General features: G+C 51.6%; 1 protein-coding gene across 15 annotated transcripts in view; it reads right to left on the bottom strand.

Moving 5' to 3' along the window:
* The window catches only part of RIMS1 (regulating synaptic membrane exocytosis 1), a 1,643,460-nt gene that overhangs the window by 693,231 nt on the left and 931,269 nt on the right, over positions 1-18,960 (bottom strand). For all 15 annotated transcript variants that reach the window (XM_069606225.1, XM_069606227.1, XM_069606239.1 and 12 more), the window contains 2 exons: positions 1,703-1,833; positions 922-1,093 (listed from right to left, as the gene is read on the bottom strand). In XM_069606225.1, coding sequence (XP_069462326.1) covers positions 922-1,093; positions 1,703-1,833 — 303 coding nt within the window. The remainder of the gene's footprint in view (positions 1-921; positions 1,094-1,702; positions 1,834-18,960) is intronic.

Genomic DNA, 18,960 nt, shown 5'->3' with positions numbered 1-18,960 from the left:
GGCGAGGGGAAGGGGCATATACCCTGGGGTTTTGGAGAGTGGGCAGGGGGCTGCAAGACAAGGTGGAGGGCTGGGATGATGAGCTGTGCATTGGGGGTGGCTGGGTTAGGGGGTGGGTCTCGTCAGGCCTACTGGTGCGCCACCGTGCGGTTCTGAGTTGGCCAGTGTATGGCATGGTGTCTAACCTGTGGGAAGGGTACATTGGATTATGTGACTGAGTAGGGGGTGGCAAGTCCAACAGGGGTACAACAGTAGATGTGAACTCACCTGGCCTTGTGGCACATGGCCAGGGGGAGGAGCATTTAAGGTTGGGCAGTAGGAGCAGGTTTGGGGACACCTGGATAGAGGGGGGTGTGTATAAAAGGGGGTACCACAGTAGCCAGTAAAATGCAGTAGCACCTAGGTTTGGAACACCTGGAAAGACGGTGTAACACCTAGATGGCGTATAATAATGCAGGCAGTAACTACAATATTTGGGATACCAGGGCGGATGGCTAAACGCTTTTGCTGCGAGTATAACAGTGGACAATTTGCCTAGATGTGAGATGTTGCTACCTGACCCAATGTGTCTGAATGCGAGATATGGCTGACTAACACAGTCTAGCTAGATACGAGATATGGCTAAGTGACAAAGTTGGCCTAGGCGTTGGATATGGCTAACATACAAATGTGCAACATACTGTATGCTTTTAGATGATATAATAGGATAATAATGCAGCTGTAAAGATATTTTTTTTAAAAGAACGACCTAACAGAGAATAAAAATCAAATAAACAGCATGGTATTATGTAGCTGCTGAAATCAAGACAAGGATTGTGGTGCTGAATGCCTACTTGTGTTACTGTGCATTTGACATGTACACAGTGGCGCGCAGTTTAGCGAGCACGCACACGGAGGAACGCGCTATTGCTCGCACTGTACCTCTCCAAGGAATTCACTCTCTTCTTCCTGCACCCTGGGCTGGTCCCATACCGTTATTTCCAGCATCCGTTCCCTAAAGTCTCTCCGGTGCACGTGCGAATAGAGAAAAGTTTGGTTCCATTTTGGTTCTAAGCTTTTCTTTACCGTTTTGGTCCTTCGTTTACTTTTGTCGCTGCAAGAGAGAGAGGAGACAGGGTTGCAGTTCGCAGAGCTGAAAATAGGCATATGCTGCCATCTAGTAACAAGCTCTCAGAATGCAGGCAGCATTCTTCCCACGCATCACACAATTACACATTTCACATGAATAATGCAAACACGTGATAATAAAAACTGTGATGTGGTCGAATGCTTCAGTAGGAAAATAACAGAGAAAACAGAAACGCAAGCGAGTTTGTCGTATTTTATGACGAGCAAGGGAGGTATGGATTAATGAAAAAAGAAGAAAATATTTAAGGAATTATGTATGGATCAGTGGCATCAGTGGCATTTGTGGACTGTGCCTCCAGAGTATTAAATGCCCGATTTTGCACGCAGAGAATTATAGGCCAGGTTTTGTCCACTTGTTCATAATGAGCAAATCAATACCTCACATTCTATGCCTGGGCAACTACCAACACTGGGGGCGCTAACAAATGAGGTACCCGTTATTAAATGTTATTCAAAAACAGAAAATCTACGTTAAAGGAAAATAACTATTAAAGTAGCCACATCATAACCGCCCGTTTTTGCTCAAAGTCTAGAATCGCGTTTGATTGAGCAAAGGCTACCACGGAAACCTTACCTCCGATCCGGAAGGAAGTACATCTTTACATAGGGGTTCCTGGGGCGGCCGTCGGCTCTGGCAGGCAGATCCGTTGCTTGAAGCACATTCACAATGAGTTGATGGCCCACTTTGTCATACCACATTTTTACCTGAAAGATGAAAGGTGCTCAGTTTATCACAGCCAGGCACACTTTTTCAAGATGGCCAATTTTAAATGGCACTGCAGCATGTTAAAGCACCTCTGCGGCTTTATTAGTTCCCAGAACTAAAAACACAAACACAATTGACAAAATACACAATCAGTATAGCAACAGAGTTGAACAGGGCATTATCGTGGTATAATTGCACCAGGCGCACCACGTTACCCAGTGTTTTAAATGGGCCGGTCCTACGCAGTCCTCAGTACCTGCACTTCTTATTTTTGAGCACCTGTACTTCTTAACGTCTGAAAGAGAGTACCTGTACTCGACTATGTTGCGAGGTGAAAATGAAAGCTTTTCATTTCACTTCATCACAACTTAAAGGACTAGCCTTTGCAGGGAAAGCAGCACCTTCTCCATACTCTCTTCACCACCTGCAGTGCCGATAATGTCTCCTTCTGGACCCACCCTGCAGAACAAAAGTAGAGAGGGGCATGCACCTAGTGTGACCTCATCACACTAGGCGGGGAACACTGTTTTGGGCTTCAGCTGTTCCCATTGGTGCCCTTTGATGGAGCAGGGATTGCTTTGGAAAGCCTGGGAAATGACTTTGTAAGTGGTTTCTTTGTTATCAGCAGTGCCTATTCTAATATGCAAATTTTTAAGTAATTGGAGTTGTGAAGGAATGTTTTCGACCGAAAACTAGCACACAGTGACCGTTACCTACCAAATTTCTTAATAGGCAATGAAAGCAAAAAATACTTAAACTCCCCTTCTAAAGCCGACTTTACAGCCTTGATATCTGCTAGTTTGATACGCAAAAAAGAAACTCATTTAATATAGATATTCAAACTTCCTTAACACAATGCACAACAACAAACTAAGTTTGTGTCAAAGGATCTCAGATACACTGCTTTACCAAAGTGTGTGCTTCTTGGCACTCAATTTAATCTCACTGGGCACTGCCTGCCAACAGCAGGGTGTGCCTAAAAGGGACCTGGGCCCAAGGTGCCGCACCGAAATGGCTGGCACCGTAATGTCCGGCTTTGTAGATTGGTGAGTATCTGCCCTTCTTTTTTTCCATTTAAAGCACTGTACATGGCATTGTAGCATGTTAAAACACCACTACGCAAATCTTTACTAGGTTCCAGAATTCAAAACACAAGCACATTTGGGAAATACACAATCAGTACGGCAACAGAGTTGAAGAGGGCTTTACAATGGCATAATGGCACCACAATAAGCTAACAAGCTCGGAGGTCAATTACTTCATTATGGCAATATTCGCTTAGGTCATTAGTACATGACACAGTAATGATTCGTGTGTACACTAACTAAACAGACAATTAATAGAGAGAGCTGATGGTTATTGCATTCCAAGCGCTCTGATTGGCTAATGCCCCCATAACTCCACTTTGTGACCATGGGCATTACACACACACATTGATGTATGGTATTTTATACATCAACATGAGGGACTTTCAGGAGTTGTATGTCCTGCCCACCCTTACATCACTGAATTCACCCCTTTTGCCATTTGAGCATCGTAGTTCTAAGACAAAAATGTGATTGGAAACAGCAAACAATATTTGACACTTAAAACAACAAAAGAAACATAAGGAATTGCTTCAGAACTTCGCAAATTTATCCATGTGATTGGCTAATGTAGCAGCAATAGAAACGAACGCGATGTTTGCCCCACAATTAACCTATCAGCAAAAACCTTGCTCATAATTGAAGCTATAGATGATTGGATGAAAAAAGGTAAAGTTGTTTCTGTATGGACACAACCTATTGTGATGAGACAGATATATATGCAGGTAACACCTACTGCCCATACTCAGAAGAGTATGCATATACCGCCCTGCCAGTATCGTCCAGGTAGGAAACAATACCAGCTGAGACAGCATTACCACCCGATGAGTCTAGGGAAGAAAGGCAAGATAAACTAAGGTAGATTTTAACAATCAATGCATACGCTTCTGCCTTGAAGAAGTAGTGTAGGTAGCTAAACACTAAGTAGGGATCATATTTAAATAACAGAACGCACATGTAGTGTGCTGTATATAACAGAGGAAGGAGGGGGTCTCCAGGATACCAAGAGAGGGACTCACTACACTGATAGGGCAGATGAAAGTATAGGCAGTTTAGATCCTGAATACACGGGCAGGGAAAACCAACATATGGCAGATGCACAAGACACATTTAAACATGAACACATAAGAATATAGGTCGCCAACATGGAGGACGAGAGAAACGCAGGAGTGCAGCCTTTGTCTTAACAAAAAAGATGCAGCAGGCCTAGAAGTTAGCAAGGCCTCATATGAGAATACATAAAAACACATTTATTTCAGAAGCTCTGAAGTTGCCCAGATAGCAGTTTTCAGCACGCTCAGATGTGCAGAAGGAAGTAGTTGACATGCAGAACGCAGCGACGAGATAACAGTTCCCAGGAGATGAAGTAGTAGGCTTCCAAGCTATTTGAAATAATAGGCACATAGACAGTCATTGAAGCCCAGAGCATGAGAATAGTATACCAAAAGGATCTATAAAGAATAGATGAAGAGTGTCCCAAGGGTCACATGAAATACAGCATGCACGTTAGAATTTGCTAAATACCCAATAAATAAGAAGAAAATCATTGTCCAACACGGTCCCCTAACATGTGATTAAGACATGAAGAACTCTAGCTATTCATTAGGAACCAAGTAAAGATAAGACACCTGCAGGACTCCCTAGCATGTGCATGTACATATGTGTATATGTATGCAGACACAAGACGGTAAACAAGACCAAATACAAAGGAAGCAGAAAGACACATGGCCTGGGAATGATAGGGAGTATTTTTTTATTGGAATCATTGCAGATCATGGACTTCTCTCCCACCACCATATGTCTCCATTATATCTTGCCGTCTCGTCGAAGTGTCCACGGTTGGTGAGCAAATGCCCAACCAATAGGAAACCCTTTTTCCATACCTCCCATAGTGAGCAGTGCAAACCAGTAAACTAACAATGTGATGATGTAATTACAGTACTATCGGTAACGGGATGGGTCCTGGTGGAGCCATCAGATATGTCTAACCCAATCATAGAATAACACCTACAGACTGTCAGGGTAATTCATAGACTTTCGCACAAAAGTGGCGCACGCGGCTGGCGCACAGTGTGCGCGTGCGAATGTCTGCGCCAGCCGCGTGCGCTAAAATCGATTTCCGCGCACAGCATATTCATGGATTTTAGCCTCCAAAACCAGCTGTGGCGCAGAGTGGCGCAGCGACCCTGCTGCAGCGCCAGTTACGCACCCAAGAACGCCCTTGTGCAAGGAAAAGCCATCAAAATCCCCAATCCAGCGCAAAGGGCTGCGCTAACACTGGACCAGTTCACAGGGCTGCCAAACAGCAAACGCCAAGCGGGGAACTTGTATTACTGGGGTTCGCGTGAAGTTTCACACGCGAAAGGGCCTGTGCGAGTGGGGTACGTGTGTAACTGGGGTTCGCGGGAAGTTTCACACGCAATTTCAGCAGGGTATGTGTATTACGAGGTTCACGGGAAGTTTCACATGCGAAAGGGCCTGTGCGAGTGGGGTACGTATATAACTGGGGTTTGCGGGAAGTTTTGCACGCAATTTCAGCAGGGTACGTGTATTACGGGGGTTTGCGGGAAGTCTCACACGCGATTGGATCCGGGTACATGTATTTCAGGGGTGCGCGGGAAGTCTCACACGTGAAAGGACCTGTGCGAGTGCGGTACGTGTATAACTGGGGTTCGCGGGAAGTTTCACACGCGATTTCTGCAGGGTACGTGTATTACGGGGGTTTGCGGGGACGTCTCAGAAGCGATTGGATCCGGGCACCTGTATTTCGGGGGTGCGCGGGAAGTTTCACACGTGAAAGGGCCCTGTGCGAGTGGGGTACGTGTGTTCCTGGGGTTCGTGTGAAGTTTTACACGTGAAAGGGCAACGCCCGTGCGCGATACGTCACAGACGCGCTTACGCGCTAAGGGCCTTTGGTCCAATGAAATCGCGTATGTGTGCCGACCCGCTTACGCACTAAGGGCCTTTTTCTCGAATTACACGCTGACGTGCACATTTTTCACGTGCCAAATCACTCCGTATCAAGCTGGCCACGCATACACACACGGAAGACCACACTCCTGCCCTGAAGGCCATTTTCCTGCCCCCCAGAGTCCAGAGCACGCTCCCACCTGCCATCTGCTGCTGGCTGACTGTCTGCTGCCCATGTGCCCTGCGATTTGCTGCCTGCATATCAGCCATCTGCAGGGGTCCAGTTGCTGTGTCCACCCCTGCTGGAACAGAAGACTCCCGACTGGGATACCATCGCTCCACAACCCAGCCCCAGGACCCAGTTGCCCACCCACTCCTGCCTCTGGGGTTGCCATGTCGGGCACATCTCCATCTGGCACCACTGGCAACCCCCAGCCAGAGAGGCAGAAGGCCACCAGCTTCACTGCCACCGAAGTTGGTGTCCTGGTGGAGCATGTCCTGGGGCATTATGAGCCCTCTTCGGAACATCACGCACCAACAAGGAAGGACGGGAGAGGATCTGGGACGACGTAGTGGTTGCCATCAACGCGGAGGGGGTGGCAACCCGTGACATCAAGCACGTCAAGAAGCGCTGGGAGGACTTCAGGTCCAGGACCCTCCACAAGGCCCGGCGCCTCGCGGAGGGGGGCCGGGCACGCATGAGTAACATCCAGATGAGGGTCCTGGAACGCGTAGGCCCAGCTCTCCACGCCCAGATCCTACGGAGGCAGACTTGTCTGGAGTTGAGCGGTAAGTGGCCAAGCATTGCTGTGTGAGACAGGGCATGTTGCAGTGTGCTGGTAGTCTGATGCTTGCCTGTATGTGTGACATAGGCCATGTATGGATGTGTGTGTGCAGGGACATCATGGTCATGCATGTGAGACCAGTTATGTGTGAACTACATGGTTGGTGCATGTGTTTTAATGAAACATGGGGAGCTCTATGCGGAATGCACACATGAAAGCATGGCTGTCTCTGTTCCTGGACATGAAGGGAGGGGGGTGAGGAGTGGGTGCTGATGTCATGTACATGTATGGTGCACATGTGTGTGTGCCTGAGAAGTGTGTGTGTGACTTTGAAACGCCATGAAGGCAACATCTTGATTTACAGGGGCCCTTCTACATGGATGTTGATGTTGATTGCAGGCACCAGGACTGTTTCGGCATGTGTGTTGTGTGCATTCACCCATGTCTTGTGGAATGACAGGATGGAAGTGAAATTTGACATTGCCACTCATGTGTTATTGCTTCCTGTCTAGGGTATTTTGTACTGTACCCTGATGCTTGTGTTCTATGTCTCCCGCTACGCAGCGTCAAGTGAAGAAGAGGGCGGAGATGGCGCTGTGGAGCCAAGCAGCGGGGATGCCTCCACTGGGCGGTGACGCAAGGCCCAGCCACCCTCCCAGGAATTACCATCATCCGGGACCGAGGGGGCTGGTGCTGCGTCTGCCACAACGGCTGTGGCAGAAGGGCCGGGTGAGCCCCCACAGGGGCATCCAATGGCGGAAGGCAGTGTGGAGACATCCAGGTTGGTGGTCTCCACAGAGGAGGGGGAGCCCGCTACTGAGCCACACATGGGGCCTGGTGGGGGTAGTACCACTGGTGCAAGTGGTGCAGTCCAGGGCCAGGGTCAGGAGGCAGCACAGGTCACCGCGGAGGGGCCTGTGCATGTCGCTGTCCCTGACCCTGTGACTGCACCACCATGCACCAGCAGGGAGGCCCCGTCCCAGGCCCGTCCGCCGGTAGGGGAGAGTGCCATGTCACCTGCCTCTCCACTACCTGCGGACGAGGGGTCCCAAGAACGTATGGGCTCCGTCCTGGTTGGTGGGTTCCTACATGTGTCGCGCACTCTGGCGGACCTCTCCTCCTCTGTGGAGACTATGCGCCAGTCATTCTCCACACCGTCTTCTGGCCCAGATTCCACCAGGGCCCACTGTGGACCTGGCCCGACCAACACAGCCAGCTTGGTGGAGCTCACATCCCTGCCACAGTCGGGAGTTGGCGGCCCAGCAGGGGTGGACACCACAACTGGAGACCAGCTGATGGAGGATGTGCAAGCACCACCAGACACGGCACATGGACAGCAGCAGCAGGAGCAGGCTCTAGGTGGGAGCAATGATGGCTCGGGGACATCAACATCGGAGGGGCAGGCATCGGCCAGAGGGCAGGAGGACCCAGGAATGGGAGTGTCTTCCGTGTGGCACCGGTTGGGCCAGCAGTGCGGAGCGGCGGCGGGCGGAAGAGGCGCGGCTCACCATGGTCAGGGCGGAGTTCTCCATGCGTCGGGCAGAGTGCCTCGAGGCAACTCGCAGGGAGTTGGAACAGGCCATGAGTGCCTCCCTGTGAGACCTCGGGGCCAGGACAGAGGCCTGACTCCTAGCAAATAGACATGGAGTTCGATGATGCCCTGGCCCGGGACACCACAGAGTGAGCCGCTGGACTTGCCCGCCGCCATTGTATATAGTTAGATAGTGTTAGGTTTCCTTTCGTTTTTTCTTTATTTTGGTTGCGCTTGGACAATGCACCACGTTTTTGTATATAGTTTTTTATTAGGTAGTATTTTTGATAGGTTTCATTTCATCAGTTGGGCTCATGGACCCTGGATTGTTCATCTGTACATAGTTCACCATTGGATTGTTCTCTTCTTTTTTTATTTTCACCATGGAGCAATGGTTTTCACTTTCTTTTTTCCTTTGGATTTGCTTTGTTGGACTGTGACTTTGGACACCATTTCTTTTGGATTTCTTTGAATTATTCATGTTGTGTTTAATACATTTTTTTCTTCATACTTCGATGTGTGTTATTATCTCATTGGTTTCATGCATGTCATGATATGGGTTTTCACATTCACTTGCACCCATTGTGTGTGTGACGGACATGTGTTCATTTACATACTTGCCATTGGGGTTGTATCATGTAATTGCCTTTTCTATGTGGGTGGATGCAATACTTGGTTGGGTCTTTGGGCAGGGAAGGCTGGCCATAAGGGCCACGATTGAGGATCGCCATGACCTGGGAGCAGGGGACATGATTGGGACATGAATGAGGGCCTGCTGGCAGGTGCCCTGCACTGCTGGCGGGTGGGGGTGCAGAGGGACATGAGTGGGGGCCTGCTGGCAGGTGCCCTGCACTGCTGGGGGGTGGGGTGCAAGGGGACATGAGTGGGACATGAGTGGGGGCCTGCTGGCAGGTGCCCTGCACTGCTGGGGGGTGGCGGTGCACGGGGACATGAGTGGGGGCCTGCTGGCACAGGGCCCTTTCGCATGCCCCCCAGCCAAGCCACATGTTGCCTTGCACTACTGATCACCAACGCATGACCCCCCCTGCACCCCACCCCCCAGCAGTGCAGGGCACCTGCCAGCAGGCCCCCACTCATGTCCCACTCATGTCCCCTTGCACCCCTAACCCCCAGCAGTGCAGGGCACCTGCCAGCAGGCCCCCACTCATGTCCCACTCATGTGCCCGTGCACCCCACCCCCCAGCAGTGCAGGGCACCTGCCAACAGGCCCCCACTCATGTCCCCTTGCACCCCCACCCCTCGGCTGTGCAGGGCACCTGCCAGCAGGCCCCCACTCATGTCCCACTCATGTCCCCTTGCACCCCACCCCCCAGCAGTGCAGGGCACCTGGCAGCAGGCCCCCACTCATGTCCCACTCATGTCCCCCTGCACCCCCACCCCCGCAGGGCACCTGGCAGCAGGCCCCCACTCATGTCCCCTTGCAGCCCCACCCCCCAGCAGTGCAGGGCACCTGCCAGCAGGCCTCCACTCATGTCCCATTCATGTCCCCTTGTACCCCCACCCCCAGCAGTGCAGGGCACCTGGCAGCAGGCCCCCACTCATGTACCACTCATGTCCCCCTGCACCCCCACCCCCCAGCAGTGCAGGGCACCTGCCAGCAGGCCCCCGATCATGTCCCACTCATGTCTCCTTGCACCCTCACCCCCCAACAGTGCAGGGCACCTGGCAGCAGGCCCCCACTATGTCCCATTCATGTCCCCCTGCACCCCCACCACCCAGCAGTGCAGGGCACCTGGCAGCAGGCCCCCACTCATGTCCCACTCATGTCCCCCTGCACCCCACCCCCCAGCAGTGCAGGGCACCTGGCAGCAGGCCCCCACTCATGTCCCCCTGCACCCCCACCCCCCAGCAGTGCAGGGCACCTGCCAGCAGGCCCCCACTCATGTCCCCTTGCACCGCCACCCCCAGCAGTGAAATGCTGATCTCATGACACAAACCAAAAGTCAACTATGTACATCAACACACGTCCGTCACACACATACACTGGTTGGCATTGCTTGTGTAAACCCACATTTTCACATGCATCAACCCAATGAGCGAATCCCACACATGGAAATAAAAAATGAAAATGTATGATGTACATGAAATCAAAAATGAAATGAAAGCATACCAAAATATGAAACATGAAATGAAAAGCATGTGAAAAAGATGATTGAATGAAAATGATGACCAATCCAAAAAAATTTGAAATAAAAACTGTCCAAAGTCACCCTCCAACAACGCAAATCCAAAGGAAATGTAAAAAAAAAATCTCCATTGCTTCATGTTCATAATAAAAAAAAAAGAGAAATCGATCCATAGTCCAACTATTTACAATCCATTGTCCGGAAAAAATAAATCCATTGCTCCATGTCCATAATGCAAAAAAAAAACAAAAATGAATACATGATGAAACTTTATACAATCCATTGTCCAAGGATGTAAAGGGTCCATGATTCCAACCAAACAAATGAAACCTACCTAACTAACTACGTAAAAATAAAACTATATACAAATTTGTGTGGCATTGTCCATTGACCACAAATAAAAGGAAAGCGAAAAGGAAACCTAACTCGAAAAACTATTTACAAGGGCAGTGGGCTAGTCCGACGGCTCACTTTTGGATGGCCAGGGCATCATCGAACTCCTTCTCAATGTCCTGGAGGCAGTCCTCTTCCATGGCCCCGACAGTTCGCAGGGACGATGACATGTTCTCCTCCAACTCCCTGCGAACTGCCTCGAAGCACTTGGCCCGCCTCAGGGCCCTCCACATGGAGTTCTCCGCACTGACCATCGTGAGCCATGCCTCTTCTGCACGCTGCCGCTCCGCATCTATAGCATGGCCTAACCGCTGCCACACAGAAGACACTTCCAGTCCTGGGCCCTCCTGCCCTCTGGTCGATGCCTGCCCCTCCGATGTCGAAGGCCCCGAGCCATGATGGGTCCCACCTTGTTGCTGCTGCTGCTGTGCCTCTGCCTGTGCCCTGGCTCTTGCTGCCTGCACATCCTGCACCGGCTGGGGTGCAGTTGTTGAGGTGGCCACCCCTGCTGGACGTCCGACTCCCGACTGTGGCAGGGATGTGTCCTCCACCAGCCTGGCCGCAGGGTCAGAGGCAGCTCCACAGGGTACCCAGGTGATACATGGGTGGGAAGATGGCATGGAGGACGACTGGGGCATAAGGGGTTCAGTTGAGGAGGGGATCGGAACAAGGTCCAGAAAACGGAGGAATCCGGCCCTGATGAGCTGTCCCAGTAGGTCAACGCGGTCAATGAGCCATTCGGGAAGACGTGCAGTCTCCTCATGAAAAGACTGCAGGTCACCTCGCCTGGCCCGTTGACGCAATGCCACCCCAACCAGGACAGGCTCAACCCGGTCCCGGATAGCCACGTCCGCAGGGAGAGGAAGGCCAGTTGTTGTAAGCGGATCCCCTCCCTGAAAACGGGTCTGGACGTAGGCATCCCTGCTGGTGCGGGATGATGCAGTCACAGGATCGGGGACAGGATTACACACAGGCACCTCCGCGGTGGCCTGTGCGGCCTCCTGTCCCTGCCCCTGCACTGCACCACTAGCACCAGTGGAATCCCCACCTCCAGACCCCGTGTCTGTCCCTTGCACGGCCTCCTCCTCCACCAAACCCCCCACCAACCTGGATGACTCCGTGCCATCTTCCTCCGTCGCACCCTGTGGTGTCTCAGCTGCCCCTTCTGCGGTCGAGGAGTCCAACTCTGACCTCCGCCTCTTGGAACTTCCCTCGGCAGCTGCAGCCTGGGACGCGGCACCGGACTTCTCACTCCCCGACAAGATGACAACCTGGGAGGGGAGCCGGGCCTTGCCTCTCCGGCTGGCAGGATGATCCCTGCTGCTGTGCTCCACAGCACCCTCTCTGCCCTCTTCTTCAGTTGACGCTGCAGACAGGGAGAGATAAAACACAGGCATCAGGGCACTGTACAATGGACTGATACACATATGACAATTGCACATGAGTGGCATTGTTTAACTACAGACACGGCATCACACTCCACGACACACGTCATTTTAACTCACACACATGAACATTTCAACAGCAATATTGCACCAGGCAGCACCATCCATACACATACAACAGCATCAACAGCCAAAGGTGAGCCTGACATCACATGAAACACAAGGAGTGCACTAGACATGCACACACGCCACCACACTTACATGCAAGTCTACATCTCCTCCAACTGTTGCAGTGATGAGATCGCCATACATGTCACATCTGCCATTCATCCTTCTACACATCAGTGTCACGTGCATCCATGTTGCATCAAAGTTGCACACTTGTCAGATACACATACAAGCACATGTACACAGTGCAGATACATGCATTATGAACCACCATCCATGCCACAACCAGGCCAATGTACATACACAGAAATTCAAACATGTGTGCTCCCACACCTGCATTTGCCCAGCATGCTTACCAACACATACACCATCAATGTGTCTCACAACTGAGAGGACTCACATGTGGCAGCTTCACGCCCATGTTCATACACATCCCTACATGGCCCTACATAAACACATGTGCAACCTGCACACTACTGGCACACCACGACACGCACAGCGTACTATCAACAAGCATGTACACTTACCGCTCGACTCCAGATGGGTCTGCCTCTCAAGGATCTGGACGTAGAGCGCTGGGCATATGCGTTCCAGGACCCTCATTTGATGGTTCGATAGCTGGCCCTGGCGCCCCTTGGCATCCGCTGCCTTAGCGAGGCGCCGGGCCTTGTTGAGGGTCCTGGACCTGAAGTCCTCCCAGCGCTTCTTGACATGATTTAAGTCACGGACTGCCACCCCCTCCGCGATGATGGCAGTCACGATGTCCATCCAGATCCTGGTCCGTCCTTCATTGTCGGCGCGCAAACTTCCAAAGAGGGCATCATACTGCCCCAGGACTTGCTCCACCAGGACACCAACTTCGGTGGCAGTGAAGCTAGTGGCCCTCTGCCTCTCTGGCTGGGGGTTGCCTATGCTGCCAGATGGTGTTGTGCCGGACATGGCAACCCCAGAGGCAAGAGTGGGTGGTCAACTGGGTCCTGGGGCTGGGCTGTGGAGCGATGGAATCCCAGTCGGGAGTCTTCGGTTCCAGCAGGGGTGGTCACAGCAACTACACCCCTGGCTGACATGCAGGCAGCAAATGGCAGGGCACGTGGGCAGCAGGCAGTCAGGCAGCAGCAGATGGCAGGTGGGAGCATGCTCGGGGCTCTAGGGGGCAGTAATTCGGCCTTTTGGGCAGGAGCGTGGTGTTCCGTGTGCTTTCGCGTGGCCAGCTTGATACGGAGTGATTTGGCACGTGAAAAAATTGCACGTCAGCGTGTAATTCGAGGAAAGGGCCATAGCGCGTAAGTGCGTCAGCACACGCACGCGATTCCATTGGACCAAAGGCCCTTAGCGCAAAAGTGCATAAGTTACATTACGCGCGCGGGCGTTTCCCTCATAGCACGTGATGACAGAGCACACGTGGAAAAACTGCACGTCTGAGTGTCATCGCGTGTAATTGGAGGAAAGCGCCCGCGTACACGTGTATCTGAAGTTTAAAAGCTACGTGTAGGACGCCATTTCCTTGTATGTGCTTTTCGTGGAGAGCGAGTGGGTGAAATCTGTACTTCTTGTCAGTTCACACGCGATTACTTCACAGCGTTTCTAGTTCGTACTCCCTGTTACCTCGGACAGATCTTTTCTGAATTTTTGTTGGGCCAGTTTCCTCAAACAGAGTTCACTTCTCCTTTTGTCCTGTCTCCTCAGACAGCGTACAATTCTTCTTTTGGCGGGGGTGTTGCCAACGCGCACACGCGCGTATTTTTCACATTCCTTTTCCAGGCAGACGGTGAGTTCCGCACGTATTTAGCAACTGTGCTTGCCCCGTGTGTCGCATTCCCCTTCAGTGGTCATTGTAGGCTGCATGTATTACGCGTACGCTTAGTTTTGTGTCTCTGGGTGCCACAGCATAGTGCAGGTTCATTTTTTCACCCACGTGGTCTACGATAGGTTGCATGCACGTTAATTTTTGATTTTGGTCTGCCTGTGCGTTGCGTGACCCGTCATCTTCCCCCATGGGTCACAGACAGCCTTGTTAGAGCACTAGGGTACGAATTCCATCTGGTATCCTACCCCTTTGACCCCCAATTGCCCAGGGCAATAGTTTACTGCAACTCCCATATGCACAACAACATCAGTGCCATGGTTGGGATGCGACCAAGCCGTAAGGGAGGCAAAGGTGGCCGACCTTAAAAAGGTGGGCGTGGTGGGGGCGGTAGGGGACGTGGCCGGGATTTGCAGGGTGCCCCTATACCCCCATGTGTGGAGGAACAATCAGGGACACCCATGCCCCCCCCATGGTTGAGGGAAACGTGGCTGATACCATCCCAGCTCAGTCCCTGTTGGACCAGCCCATTGTGGCACCTGACCTAGCACAGGATGACTCCCTGGCTGACTTCCAGGTCAGCAAGTCTAGGCCACGTGTGGCAGTGCAAGTTGTTGTCACCAAGCCACATGGATCTGGGGCAGCTAAGTCATCTGCTGCCCCAAGTATGCAGGGTGGGGAGGCTGCAGGGGCAGCTGCAGCTCCATCTGCCCCAGCGCTGACTCTCCAAGCCAGGACAGTGTCAGTACAGGTCCATCAAACTGACGTTCCCCCTGCCAACATTACCCTGCAACCAATGCCTGCATCAAGACCTTTGGTCATTGTGCATTCCCACACTCCTACTACCCAGTCCACCGGTGATTCTGCCCCTACTGACCAGAGCGGTGTAAGCCACTCTGGCTCTGCTCCACCTTTAAAGAAGAGGAAGAAGGGTGCTCTGGCACGACAGACTGAGACCCCAGACACCGCTACACACTCCGGTACCTCAAGGAAGCCTTGCTTTAATGATCCGGAACTTGATGCACTTGTGGCCTATGTGTCGGCACATAGCCACGAAATGCTGGTGACTGGAGGGTCCAAGACCACAACTGGTCAACGTAAGGCACACTGGCAGATCATCACCGACCGCATAAGTGCCCTTGTATTTGTGAGGCGCACAGCTGATGATTGCTACAAGCGGTGGAATGACCTGAAACGCAGAGCAAAGAACAAGCTGGCCTCAAATCATGCCGCTACTCTGGTGACTGGCGGTGGGTCTCCACAAGAGGACAACAAACTCACTGAACATGAGTCTGTTGCTGGGGCCTTCGTCACAGAGGAACAGATCCAAGGTGTGGGAGAACTACCTGACTATGATGCATTGTCCGGTGAGTGCCTATGCATGTGTGTGTAATGCATGCGTATGTTGTTTGGGTGACGGGTTCTGATTGAGTGCCAGGTGAGGGTGTGTGTGCCTGAGTAGTATGTGTCACTCATGTGCTTCATCCAAAACATTCAGCGGCCTTGGATTTGGGTGTGACAGTATCCCTTCTGCCCACAGTAGTAATTTAGCGCAACCATACGCCAGTTGCCCTTGAAATGGCATCTTGCAACAACATTGTTTGTATTTTTCAGTGTTCGTTCAGGCTGATTGTTTCAATTCTCCCACTTTTGCTACACATTCCTCAGCCCTATTGCCACATTTGTGACATGCTTCTGTCATTGATGAAGCCCACATTGGCCCACATGTGTTACCTTATTAGGTGAATGATTTGACCATTTAGGCTGATTGAGTATTGGCCTGATCACATACATTTTGGGGCCTGTTTGAATGTGGAACATGATAGTTGTTTCCTGTCATGTTGAAGTGAGCAACCATTGATGTGTACATCGGCCTGCAATCACTGTATTTATGTACACTGGATGTGTTGCAGTGTGTGGCACATGCCTATTTAGTCACACTATGAAGCATTTTTCATCTCATCGTGCCCATCTCACATGGATGGCTGACAGTATTCATTCACTGACATATGGATGTACTTGTGGAATGTACCATGGCTATGGTACATGCCATCTGTGTGATGGCGTGTGTCATGTATGTGTATTGGACATGCCACTCACAGGCAAATGTGTGATGACAGTGCTACCCAGCATGCAGCAAATGTGTTGCTCTTCCATCTTGGTGTCATCAGTGTCTGCCTTTTGCCTCCCCTTCCAACTCAGTGACAGTGCATGCATGGGAGGGTTATAGTCATGTGGGACATGTGTAAATCATGTACTGGTTCTGTAGCTTGTCAGGCCTATTTGTGTGATATGGTGCTAATGCTGGTTTCCATTTTTTGTCTTTCATGTTTTTGCAGGGGATGACGTACTTGATGCTGTTGAGGTTGAAGAGATGGTGCAGACCCAGGAGGGATCTCAGGCACGACTGGGCACCAGTGGGGGACGTGGTGTGGTGGTGGGTGAGAACCCAATCTTGCTGCAGACCATTCTGTCCAGGGGTTCCTCTGGGTGCACCTCCCCAGACCTCTATTCAGGTGCTGATTCGGATGATGAGACCTATGTGCCGTCGCAGGTAAGTGTTTCTGGCAGTGATTCTGTTCTGTCCAACCCACCTGCACCAGGGGTAGAACCCTCTATGCGGATGTCAGTGTTGGTAAGTCCGCCTTTGGCGGTTACGGATGCAGGGTCACACTCCACAACATCTGATCCTGTTCCTGGGCCAGCAGATCAGAGGGGGAATGCAGTCCTGCAGCCTCAGGCAGTGCCGGCACAGCAAGGCGCAGATCGCCTTGCCCCAAACAGGTGTGGTAACCGCCGATGCGGTGGCCGTACGCCACCAGGCAATACCGCATGGGAACAATCCATGTACGGTATGGCAACCCAACAGGCAGCATCAGTTGAGATGATGGCTCAAGCAATGGAGAGGGTGGCCACTTCCATTGTCCACCCTGAAAGGCAGATGGAGCAACTACAGCAGGCAACAGACTCCATTTGCCAATCACACAGGGAGGACATGTTGGCGTCCAACAGGGACAGACGGGCGGCACTGGAGACTCTACGCCAATCGATATCAATAGAGTCCCAGGGCCATAGGGAAGCCCTGAGGGTAGAACTCCATCACCTCAGGGAGACTCTTGTTGACCTTGAGGCTTCCACTAACTTGAGGACAGAACAGCAGCTGGAGCGGCTCAGACGTTCGCTCTCAGCTGAGATGCAGGCAACTCGGGAGGAGATCCGGGCATCACGTCAGGTGGGGCATGGGGATCTCCGCACTATAATCCTCCAGAACGAGACCTTCCACAACTGCATGCATGCTTGCTGCCATGTAGGACCATACCTCCGTGGGCTGCCTCTCATAGCACCACCACCTCCTGTGGCAGCAGCAGAGGGTGATGAGAGCGACAGCAGCAGTTCTCCCACATTGCCATAGCCGTGCAGGCCATGAGCCCATGGATGTGTTTTTTTTTCCCCAACATCCACAAAGGTGGCTGTTCGTGCGCACCCTGTCCTCGGTGGCCTCCCCCACCCGGCCGCCACATGGCCATTTTTGATTTTTGATTTGTCTTTTACAGTGTGTTGCCTTGTGTGGCTCCCGTGGGCATCCACTGTATTCCGGCTGGGTACATGCAGGCTTGTCCTGAGTTTGGGTTAGATGCTTGGGTTCGTGAGACACACACCCCTCCTGCTTCCCGTTTCCATGGGCTTGCAAAGTGTGTGCCCAAGTGACAGTGACTTACACAGTGACGTTGGACTCCCATGAGCTGTGTGGGCAGTCTGTAGTCAATACTGTGTATACATTCCTAGTGGATATTGTTGTTGTACTGTACACTGCATGGTGTATTGATATGTGCTTGTGCATCCATGTCTTCCTCTTAATTTGCAGGTTCATTCCTCATGTCTTCACAAGGCCGTCTACTTTGGAGATGGAGTTCATGTTGTAAGCAGTGCATTTACACATTTGCGTGGCAGCAACACTGTACAGTTGGAAGTGGTCGATGTGCTGGCATAATCAGGCTGTAAGACTACCACTACTTTAACTGAGTACTGTCATGTTTATGCTATGTTTGAGGTTGTGCAGCTGCATTGTATTGTTTGTAAGTATTTGGTCATGTGTGTTGTTAGTTCTACATTACTGGGAGCATTTTGTGTGTGGCCAGTTTCCATTAGGGACACTGTACTTTGTGACACTTTTGTCATGTTTTAGGGATTGCTTTGTTTGCTCTCACATAGCATGACATGCCATGGTGTGTTGGGTGGCGGTGCTGGGGAGGGGTTGGGTGACATGGCACTGTTGTCATGTTGTATTTTGCAAGGGGGTCATGAATTTAGCAGCATAGAAGTGTGTCTTTTGATGACACAGCATTGGTGGTGTTTGTGTAGGTAGGGATGCACACAATGTAACACTTCCAGATGACCAATCTCAGGCTGGTATTGTTGTGACAGTTGACTGTCCCTTATGTCATCATCATTGATTGTCAGATGGTATGTGCCAGGGCTGTGTGCAATCCACAGGGGTGTGATTTTAGGTGAAGTAATTAGCCACCAGCTGCGTACGGGCTGCTCACCACATGCTCTTTCCCCTCCCATGCGCAGCGGGCGTGCATGTGGTTGGGGATGTGGGGGCACCACCATGACCACGGGCAGGCCCCGGCGTGTTGCAATGTTGTGCAGGACACATGGTGCCACTATGATCCTGCACACTACTGGGGGAGCGGATAACAGCTGCCCGCCAGAACGGTCAAGGGAGCGAAAGAGTGACTTGAGCACTCCGAATGTGCGCTCCACTATGCCCCGGCTTGCAATGTGGGCTGTGTTGTATCTTACCTCGGGTGGCGTTCCGAATTGGCGTCATCATGTGGGTGCTCAGAGGGTAGGCACTGTCCCCTGGGGAGGTGGTGATGGGTATCATTAGTGGGGTTGTGACATTACTCAGTAT

This window comes from Ambystoma mexicanum, chromosome 4p (assembly GCF_040938575.1).
Source record: "Ambystoma mexicanum isolate Mex_15411 chromosome 4p, UKY_AmexF1_1, whole genome shotgun sequence".
Lineage (NCBI taxonomy): Eukaryota > Metazoa > Chordata > Amphibia > Caudata > Ambystomatidae > Ambystoma > Ambystoma mexicanum.
Note: the sequence above shows the minus strand (reverse complement) of the source record. Positions and strands in the feature narration are given on the sequence as shown.